At 39.0% G+C, this 10,163-nt stretch overlaps 1 protein-coding gene across 1 annotated transcript; it reads right to left on the bottom strand.

The window, feature by feature from the left end:
- Positions 1-7,241: 7,241 nt before the first annotated feature.
- Positions 7,242-9,696, bottom strand: LOC145068529 (putative pectinesterase/pectinesterase inhibitor 45). Its single transcript, XM_079015507.1, has 2 exons — positions 8,419-9,696; positions 7,242-8,314 (listed from the first exon to the last, which is right to left on the bottom strand). The coding sequence occupies exons 1-2, from the start codon at positions 9,509-9,511 to the stop codon at positions 7,617-7,619; spliced, it is 1,791 nt and encodes a 596-aa protein (XP_078871633.1). The 5' UTR covers positions 9,512-9,696; the 3' UTR covers positions 7,242-7,616.
- Positions 9,697-10,163: the final 467 nt, after the last annotated feature.

Raw genomic sequence — 10,163 nt, 5'->3', positions numbered from 1 at the left:
AGTTACTTTAATAATTCATTATACTTATAATGGAAGGTTTCGTCCTATCCTACCCGTTCGGCTAACGACCCTCCACTAGTCAAGAGTGCGGTGGGTAAGAGTGGATACCCATTCAATCACCATTTTATAGGCAATTTCCTTAAACACCCCTTATTGACCAGCTTCGTGAATGAGGCCTACTAACGGTAAGACTGACTTTTACTCATACATATATATAATGTTAGACTTTTAATGTTATATATAGTATAGGGTGTATTTTACACTTTTAAAATACTATGTGGTCAAATTTAATAATTACACTTTTAATTCAATTAAATTGTTAACCTAAACTTTTATGGATTTATTAAACCTCTTTTAATTATACACCTTAATTAATTAATAAAACCATAAGGGTGTGATTTGAACTTTTTCAAAACAATACTAGGGTTTTAGAATTTAACATTCCTAATTAAACTTTTAATCAACTTTTAAATTCCAAAACTTGAGGGCAAGTTTTGAAACATTTCAAAACATTAGGGTTTAGAATTTAAATATACATCAAAATTAAACTATTAATCAAAATTTAAATTCCAAAACTTGAGGGCAAGTTTTGAAACCTTTTTCAAAACATTAGGGTTTTAACTATTTAAATTTCAAAACAACAAAACTTTTGGGTTCAAATTTAAACTATAAAACCTAAAGGGGAAAATATGAAACTTTTCATAACAACAAGGATCAAATAACAAATAATCTAAATTAACAATTAATCACATAATTATCCATATTTGATTTATTTAATGATTTCTTGCAAAACAATTTATCAATTTAGTCAAAATAATTAATCAATTATCACATAAGGAAACAATTATCTTATTAATTGATAAATATCTTCAATTAGATCAAGAATATAGTCAAATATATCATAAAATCGGATTTATATTGATCTAATATGATAAGGTAACTATCCATAAGCAAAAACAGCAAGAAATCGCGAAGATATCCCCATCTAACGAGTTGACTCGTCGAGTCAAGCTTGGACTCGGCGAGTCTGCATGGACTCGGCGAGTCCAGCCTCCAGAAGATAATGGGGGTCGACTCAAGGATGCCTCTGGTGATCTCTGACGCGATGAACTCGCGTAGCCCCTCATCCACTGGCTTGGAACCTGATCCCGAACCCGATCCCTCTCCTGAACTGCCAACTGCTGGCCTCGAGCGTAGTACCACCATTTTGAAATACGTAAATAACAATCATTAGTGATACGGATACCTATGAAGGGATCACACCTACTACAAGTTCCCTGGTCTTATCTTGGCCTTCCTCGGTTCGGGTACGGATCCTCTGCTTTTAATAGTACGGGCCCATACTACCTTCCACATCTATCCGTACCTTCTTCAAGGACTGCCTTGACTTCACCAGATCCTTTTCACTACTGCTGATCACTGTTATACTCATCCTAGGCTTGCCCTAGGGAAATCTCTAACTCCACCCTACTTGGTCCTCAGCTGCTGAAGGCCTCCTTGTAATGCCAGTTAGCCATTACCTGAATACCATCACATGTGGTGAGGCTCAGATAATTCTTTGAGTAACAGACTCGGCTCTACGACGGTTAGACTCAGACAAGAGCTGCGCAATAGGGCCAAATCCAGCACTCTAAGATTATTCAACCCTGATCACATGTGACATGACGTATTCACCTAATGTCTAACTCCCATCACTTAGGGTCCCACGATGCACAAAGCAAACAACATTCAGATAAAAGGGAACAATCTCAAGCAAATCCGTCCTCATAGGGAGAAACTGAACTAGCATACAATGCTAAACTCATACTATCAGGCATAACCTAAACAGGCTATCCTACTGCTGTCTACTCAATTCTAGCATGCAGTTTTTCATACACTGAAGCACATAAAGCAGGCACATAAGGCATCACTCCTAGATCCTTAGTCCTATTCTAGCATGCTGATCTACTGAAACCGATAAACAGAACATAAGCTTGTATGGGTACTTTGGGGAATACTTACTTGAGCTCGGTCGGTCGCGCACATCACACACTTTGTTCTTTCTTAAAACTCTATACTTAGCCTTTTAAAAAACATTTTCTTTTTCAAAATCTTTTAATCCCTCGATTTGAGTTCAGACACCCCCAAAGGTGTGTCTGAATCCCTCTAACCAGGGTTCTGATACCAACTTGTAACATCCCAAAAATACGAGCCAAATTTTTCATTTTTAAAACATATACTTTGCAAAACATTAGAAATAAAACATTCACCGATCATATCATTTCATAAAAGATGTCGCGTGTCTGGAAACCATTTTATAAAACATAATAACGTCAGAGTACAAATCCCCAAGAAGATCTCATAGTGCGGAATACAAAGCATGTATGTGATGCGCCGCTACCGCGCCAGCTCCTTCCCTTTCGAAGAAGAGGTACCTGAAACCAAAATTGTAAACCATAAGCACGGAGCTTAGTGAGTTCCCCCACTGTACCACATACCATATAACCACATAACATACATATATTGTCAGGCATAACTGGATGCCCGACCTACCCCTTCGGTCCTCTCGACCGGATACTGACTAGCATATCTGGGTGCTGGCCTCCTCTTCGGTCCTCTCGACCGGATGCTGACTAGCATATCTGGGTGCTGGTCTCCCCTTCGGTCCTCTCGACCGGATGTTGGGGACTATTTCACCCCCTACTACTACCACATAACACATATCACATAATCTATCTAGCATGGTTGGGCATGACCGCCCCTTCGGCCCTATCGACCGGTAATCTGGGGACTATCTCCCCTACTGTCACTAGCACATAGCATCATATCATACTAGCACATAAACACATCACATGTAGTAACAACCCTAGATGAATATCACAGAGACAAACATCTATCATACAACCCCTACTGGTGGGCTTGTGGTCGTAGACCCACCGCTACTGGAAGGTAACTCACCTCAAAATAGTTGTTGATCTGCGTGGGAACTGACTGCCTTCTGCTGCTGCTGCCCCGGAAATCCTCCGGCTATAATTCCCACAAAACACTTAGTCAAATACTGCTAACCGACCTCAGGGTAAAATGACCATCTACCCCTAACCAAGCCAAGAGTCAAAGTCAAAGTCAACTTCCAGTTGACCCGACTCGCCGAGTTGGCTCGCCAATTAGGTCGAGTCCCTATCCATTCGATTGACCATAATCCAGTCTCTACTCGTCGAGTTAAGCGTTGACTCGACGAGTTTTCCTTCTAAACTGATGTCCAATAGTCCTTCATCCTACTCGCCGAGTTGTATGAACAACTCGTCGAGTTCATCTTCATCCGAAGAACATTCTATGCTGAGACTCGCCGAGTTGTATGAACAACTCGCCGAGTCCGTTCTTGAGGCAAGAAGATTGCCTTGGACTCGCCGAGTCAGGGCATTGACCCGCCGAGTTCCTCCATGAGTGAGTCTGGCTTCCGAATCACTGAGTCACCCCCATGACTCACGACCCACTCAGCAAACACGAAAAGGGGGAAAACTCGGGGACTCGCGACTCGACTCGCCGCTTCCGATGAACGACTCGCCGAGTCTTTCACATGCAATAATTATATACTTGATTTTGCTTGCATCCAGCTCATGCCTTACATAGATTTGAGTTCTTAGGGCTTGATTAACACGTAAAGTTTCCAACTTTATGTGTAAATAAACACCAATGAAGGTTTTAGGGCTCAAAATGCACTAAAAGAGTAGATCTAGGGCTTTCATGCAATATGGCTCCATAAAGGCAGAAGATCCGACCTCCTGGAGCTCAATCATGCCTAGATCTAAATGTTAATCAACTTATCACAAACCCTAATTCATAATCAAGCTTGGAAATGGCTCAAGAAGGACTTTAATGGAGCTCTAAGGGACTCTTAGCATGAAAACAGAAGGAAACTGAGTTATACCTCAAGGAATCTCTGAAATAACACCAAGATGTCTGGCCTCCTTCTTCTCCTCTTGATCTACTCTCCTTTTTTCTCTCAAAATCTTCAAGAAATCACACCAAAGTACTTCAATCTCACAACGAACGGGGTTAGGACGATATAGGGAGCTCTATGGGTGAAGGGGGCGAGCTTGGTGATGGGTTTTGGTCATAAGACATCCTATGTGCTCATACAAACCCTAATGTTTGGATCTAGGTTTCTTTATTGTACATGCAAGTTATCCAAGACTATAAACCCTAATTCTAGCATTCAAGTAATCATATTAACATGAGATTAGGTTTAAGATGTTACCTTGATTGTTATGTAGCAATAACAATCCCAAATCTCCTTGTATTGACTTTAGAAAGCCTAGAGTCACAATTGTCACTCCTCTAATGGTTCACAAACACCATAAGCAAGAGGATGAAGAGGAGAGAGGATGGAGGCTGCCCAAAAACGTCTACAAACCCTAGAGAAGTCTTAGCCACGTTTTTGGTCCTTAAGGGATCTATATATAGTGAGGCAATTAGGGTTATCTAACAAGGAAACCCTAATTTGGATGCTTAAGCCCTAAGCAACCCATGGAGCCCTTTCCTTAAGGCCTTGGACGATTTTATATGGGCTTCCCCCATAGAATTCGTCCACCTTATAATAAAAGGCAATCCATGGCCCAAATTGCAATTATCTTATAATTACAATTCCAGTCCCTTAAGTTTAATTAATCTCTTTTAGTCACAAAACTAATTACTAATTAATTATTGATTAATATTAATTAAACAATATGATTTCTCCTTTAATATATTATTCCCATAATATATTAATAAATCATAGTTAATCCTTTCTCTCCATAATTCATCCTATCAAGTTGCTTTGGTGAAGGCAACCCAAAAGGACCATGGACTATCGGGTCAAGTACATACCAAAATAGTTATGGACTTAGACACTAATCCAACACTTGGGGGCACATATGATGGTTTAAATAGGGTGCAAACCCTTGGAATTAGGGTTTCATCAGACAGTGGGGACTCGCCGAGTCCAGAATATAGACTCGCCGAGTCGCCAACTTAAACGTGTTTCATATCCCGGCTCTACTCGGCGAGTCAGGCCTACAACTCGCCGAGTCCAAGGCTAAAAATGCAAAATACTTAGATAAATTTTTTATACCAGGAACCAGGTGCTACATTACTTCTCAGGCAACTTCTAGTGGAACAAGCTGATGGTATGCTTGCATGCTTCGGGGAAACAGTGAAGATAGTTTGCATGTTTACTGGGGTAGAGGGGTAGTTTGCATGCAACATACTTTCAATGATTTGTTTGTCATATGAAAACCCCTTCTGGATATGTAATATGTTTTGATTAATATTATACTATGTTCTATCATTTGGTACAACTTGAAATAAGGAAAAAAACACAGCGCCAACGACGCGCATGATTCCCCTCTAGTTCATATTAAATAATACAAATAATTTATTTTATCGTATGAACAAGCAATTACCATATTATTTAACAATTATCTTCTAATTTGATGAGGATAATCAATACCATATTGAAAAAATCAGATTTTATTAATTAAAAACGTTTATGGTAATTATCCCAACCCAATTCTAGTCAAAATCCCAAAAAATCTGCTAACAGACGAGCCGACTCGCCGCGTCACCGACTGGACTCGTCGAGTAGCCATGAGTCGTCGAGTTCATCAGGTGACTCAACGAGTTCATTGGGCAAAAGCAAATTTTTCGACTTTTTTAGCTTTGAACAATTTAGCCATGCATCAAATACGATAGAAAAACGACCTAGGCTCTAATACCAATGTTGTGTTATGAGCAAAACATCGATCCTATAATGCACATGCAAACCCTAAAGCTTTGGATCTAGGTTTTTCTAATTGTACATGCAATAATTATCCAAAGCTTGTAAACCCTAATTCTAGCATATCAAAATCGAAATCAACATAAATAACAAGTAAGAATGTTACCTTTCAATTGAAGCTTGAAGATCCTTGCCTTGAGAGCCTAGTATCACAAATGTAATACCTCTAATTGATCACAAACACCACAGGAAATTGGAGAATGTTAGAGAGGGAGGAGGAGGGATGATTTCGGCTCTAGGGATCCTTCTAGGGTTTCTTGTAGCCGAAAATATGATGCCAAATGGTCTTTATATAGGCGAGGGATTAGGGTTTCAGTCAAATACCTAATCTGGTTGCTGAAGCCCTAAGCAACCCATATGAATCTTCCAGAACCCTAACCTTGGACGAAATCCTTATGGGCTCCCATAAGATTTCGTCCACCTCTTATCTAAGAGGTCCTCAGCCCATTATTGCAACTTCACATAATTACAATATCAATCCCCTTAATTCAATTAATCTCTTTTGACCACAAGAATTTCGTCCAAGGCTACAATTAATTAAATACTACGATTTCTATTTTAATATATTATTCATATAATATATTAATAAATCACTTTTATCCTCTTTCTCTATTATTCTTCCAGTCAAGTTGTTTTGGTGAAGACAACCCAAAAAGACCATGCTATAATCGGGTCAAGTACATACCAAATATTTTTACGGGCTTAAACATCTAATCCAACACTGTAATAATAAGCATTCTAAACATCGTACGATTAATAGTCTTTTTCTGACTGGATCCATACCTATGAGATTAAAACTTTTACAATATTATTTCCGTTGTAATACTTGTTTTATTTAAAGCTTTTAGATTACATCAAATTCCCAACAACCAAAATTTTAACAAATCCATCATGTATCCCTTTTTCCATAATACTGATCCTTCTAATGAAAACATATCCCAACTGATCAGTTCATAATCGCAAATCGACAGAGTTTTACCAATTATGAAGTACTTTAGTGATCTTCTAATCCATAGGTCATACTAATACTTCAATATTCATGAACCCAATCTAATAATAAAAATTACATTGTAATATCTTTGAATAATCCAACTCATATTGTCAATTTTATGTGCTATAATTGCAACATACTTTAACCATTTAGGGTTCCAATTAGAGATCTTGACCCAGATCAATAAAGTGTTAATTACACTCCGAGCTTTTTCATGGTGTTCTAGTACTAATATCATGTTAATGAAACTCAATTTAGCCAATATGCATTTGGCCTAATGGTATAGTAAGATGTTCCCCTCAATTTAATTAACCAATATACATTAGAATGTGTGTGCTATCTTGTTTTTCTAAAAAAAAAACAAACAAACTAGCTAGCTGGTATGAATTAGTATTTCTTTATCGTATTTTAGCATGATTATTTAGTTTAATTTTTTATTAACAACCGACCCTAATTATCAATTATTATTTGGTGGTTTGGATGCAACATAAACAGTATACAAAAATTCTGAGCACCAAGATTGGAGGAGTCTTCAAAACCTATCCACTTCGAACTGATTTCATCATCAAACTTTTAGCTAGTTTTGCGCTACGGATTCTTAATGCGACCACAATTAGCTATTCCAATACAAATAGCAACTCTAAAGAAAAACCAACACTATGAACTACTTTTAAACATGTTTCATACTAAAAAATGTGATCGTACCTACTTGTGCAAATCTTTATTCGAGTAAAACGAGTCCCGTTGCATGGCTAATCGATCATATGCAGTCGTTGAAGTGTTAGCCTTGCTTTCATTTTTTGGAACCTTTGAGAATAATCTTTAACTCAATCAGCTATAGAAGCCAAGACGAACAGGAACCTTGCTACCTTTTAACCAACTTTCGCCTTGTATAAATTGGCTTACAGTGTATTTGATCGCTTCTTCCTTCTTGAAATCATTCTGATAACCAGGCCATTTAACTCTATCTTTGACCTGAGATCCCGGACCTATGTTGTTATACTCTGCGTAGTAAAGCGTTTGAAGCGCAAAGTCTCCTTCCCATGGCAACCAACCATCTGAACGAATAACATCTCCAATCTCTGATTCCATAACGATTGTTCTCGAAAACTCTTTCCAAGGCCTCCCAAGGTAACTTTCAATCTTTGACTTTTCAGGCTCCAGAGATGAATCTGCAGTAATCTTGCATTTCTGTAACACCATCCCTGTCGTTTGACGCTTGTCGCTTCTTCCCTGAGCTGTCACTGTGTTCTTTTGTTTCTCCATCGGCTTTCTGATCAAAATCTCACACGTCTGAAAGACCGCAGCAGCATCTCCAAATATGAAATCTATTGTCCCGAGTATGTCGCACCCACGATAAAACTGCCTGTGTGTTTGCGCATACAATGTATCTTGATATCCCTCCATCCGACAATTCAAGAATATCGAACGATCAGATTGCACTCTCAGTGCGACTGCTTGATGTTTTTCAGGACCTGCTGTGTTTTTAAATCCAATTGACTGAGCGATAAATCCTTCCCCGATAGCCGCTGCATACGTTCAGTCATTAACAACTTCGCTACTTCATCATAACGATAACAACTAACAAGCTTCAAGCAAATTGTAGGTAAGAGTTGTATAGATGCATGCATACCAAATGTCGCTGTTTGGAATGTAGGCACGCCGTCTACGAAGTTTTTCTTCCCCGTGATGATCGTCTTTTGCGATCCATCGCCATACATTGTGACGTTTACCATCTTTTTCGTTACAATCACGTTCTCTTCGAACACGCCTGCTTTAATGTGAATGACATATCGACCTTCATACTTCTCCGGGATCCCTTCCAACGCCTTAGAAATGGTGGAGAAATCACCCGAACCATCTTTAGCGACAGTCGCATTTGGAGTCTGGGTTGGAGCGTCAGCCTTTAGTAACCTTCGGGTTTCATGCGTCATCCAGATGGGAAGTTCATCTGGGCTTTGAGATAGAAGCCGTCGATTGGCGGTTGCAGGTGGTGCTGCTCCTTTGTCGAATGAGGAGACGATGGCCAGAGAATTGCTGGTGAGTTCCTTGGTGGTCTTTAAAACCTTTTCGACACTAGCCCTAGTTGCGTCCTCTGTAATTGCATCGATGCAGGTTTGTTGATACGCAATCACCGCACTCAACCAACTGTCTAAATCAAGAACAGCGGTGCCATCCATGGCTGCATTTCGTGACCTATTGAAGTCGTCTTGCGCATCCTCGAGAACTTGCTTGCAAACATCGTGTATCCCTTTCTCCTCGTCTTTCATGGCTTTAGAGGTTTGTTCGATGGCATTATTGAGCTCATCAGAGGCCACGGATATGGCGGCGTTCACAAGATCCTCGGGTTGGGGTATTCCCGAAGGTTTTGTAGAACTCAACGATTTCTCAAGATGACTCTCGCATGTTTCTTTATAATCCGTTGACTGACATACGGTTTTCACGGCCTTTTGGGTTTGTAAGATTTTTTGGTCGTTATTTCCATCATCACCGGAGATACCAGGTGACGTGTCCTTATCTTCATTGTTGGCACTCTCCACGTTGGGTACGTCATCCCCTTCGGCTTCATCTTGTTGGGCATTGTTAAGGAATATCAAGAATGCCACAATAGCTGCTGAAAGAATTAGAACGGCTACGACAACACCAAGTATGATTCTCCTTTTCAATTTCTGTTTTCTTTCAAGTCTTCGACGTTCTGTAATTTGGTCAAAATCTTGAAATGCCATGATTTGACTTTATTAATACGAAGGCAAAATGCCTTCGTCTTCGTCTGATCTCTGCCTTGGATTGTAGCCAAGGCAGAGGCTTCAAAATATTGGAATCTTTCGAAAAAAATAAAAGTTGGAAGCAATTTGTACAATATTCTTCTGTTTTCTTCGTTAAAATTTTGTTATGGAGGGTTTTTGGGTGTTTGTTTGTCATATTGTTGCACCAAACACAGATTCTCTTGTAACAAATTATGGAGGATTTATGGAGTGGAGGATTTTGAGGACCGTTTTTTTCTCACTCGATTTTGAGGAATTTCATTTGTTGGTGTCACTAGTTCAGACTTCAGAGAGCCTCTTCTGCCGATATAGATTTGACACGTGAAAAAAACACACTCACACATCTTTGAGAAGCTTACTAAGATATAGACAAAAAAAACTCATTACTCACATATAAGCCTTATATATCCAACTTGTCTATTTTGCTTTAATATGGCTTAGAAGCTTTAATATACCACATATAATTTCTAATATTGATGAACATGATAAACATTTACTTATATCTAGTATGTATCTTTTAATGTGTATTACAGTATTAGTAGTTTATCCCAAACGGTGAGGTCGCGTGTGTTTATTTTTACCAATTTAGCATACTTATTTTATAATTTTAGGC

This window comes from Lactuca serriola, chromosome 8 (genome assembly GCF_051521515.1).
Source record: "Lactuca serriola cultivar US96UC23 chromosome 8, Lser_US96UC23_V15, whole genome shotgun sequence".
NCBI lineage: Eukaryota > Viridiplantae > Streptophyta > Magnoliopsida > Asterales > Asteraceae > Lactuca > Lactuca serriola.
Note: the sequence above shows the minus strand (reverse complement) of the source record. Positions and strands in the feature narration are given on the sequence as shown.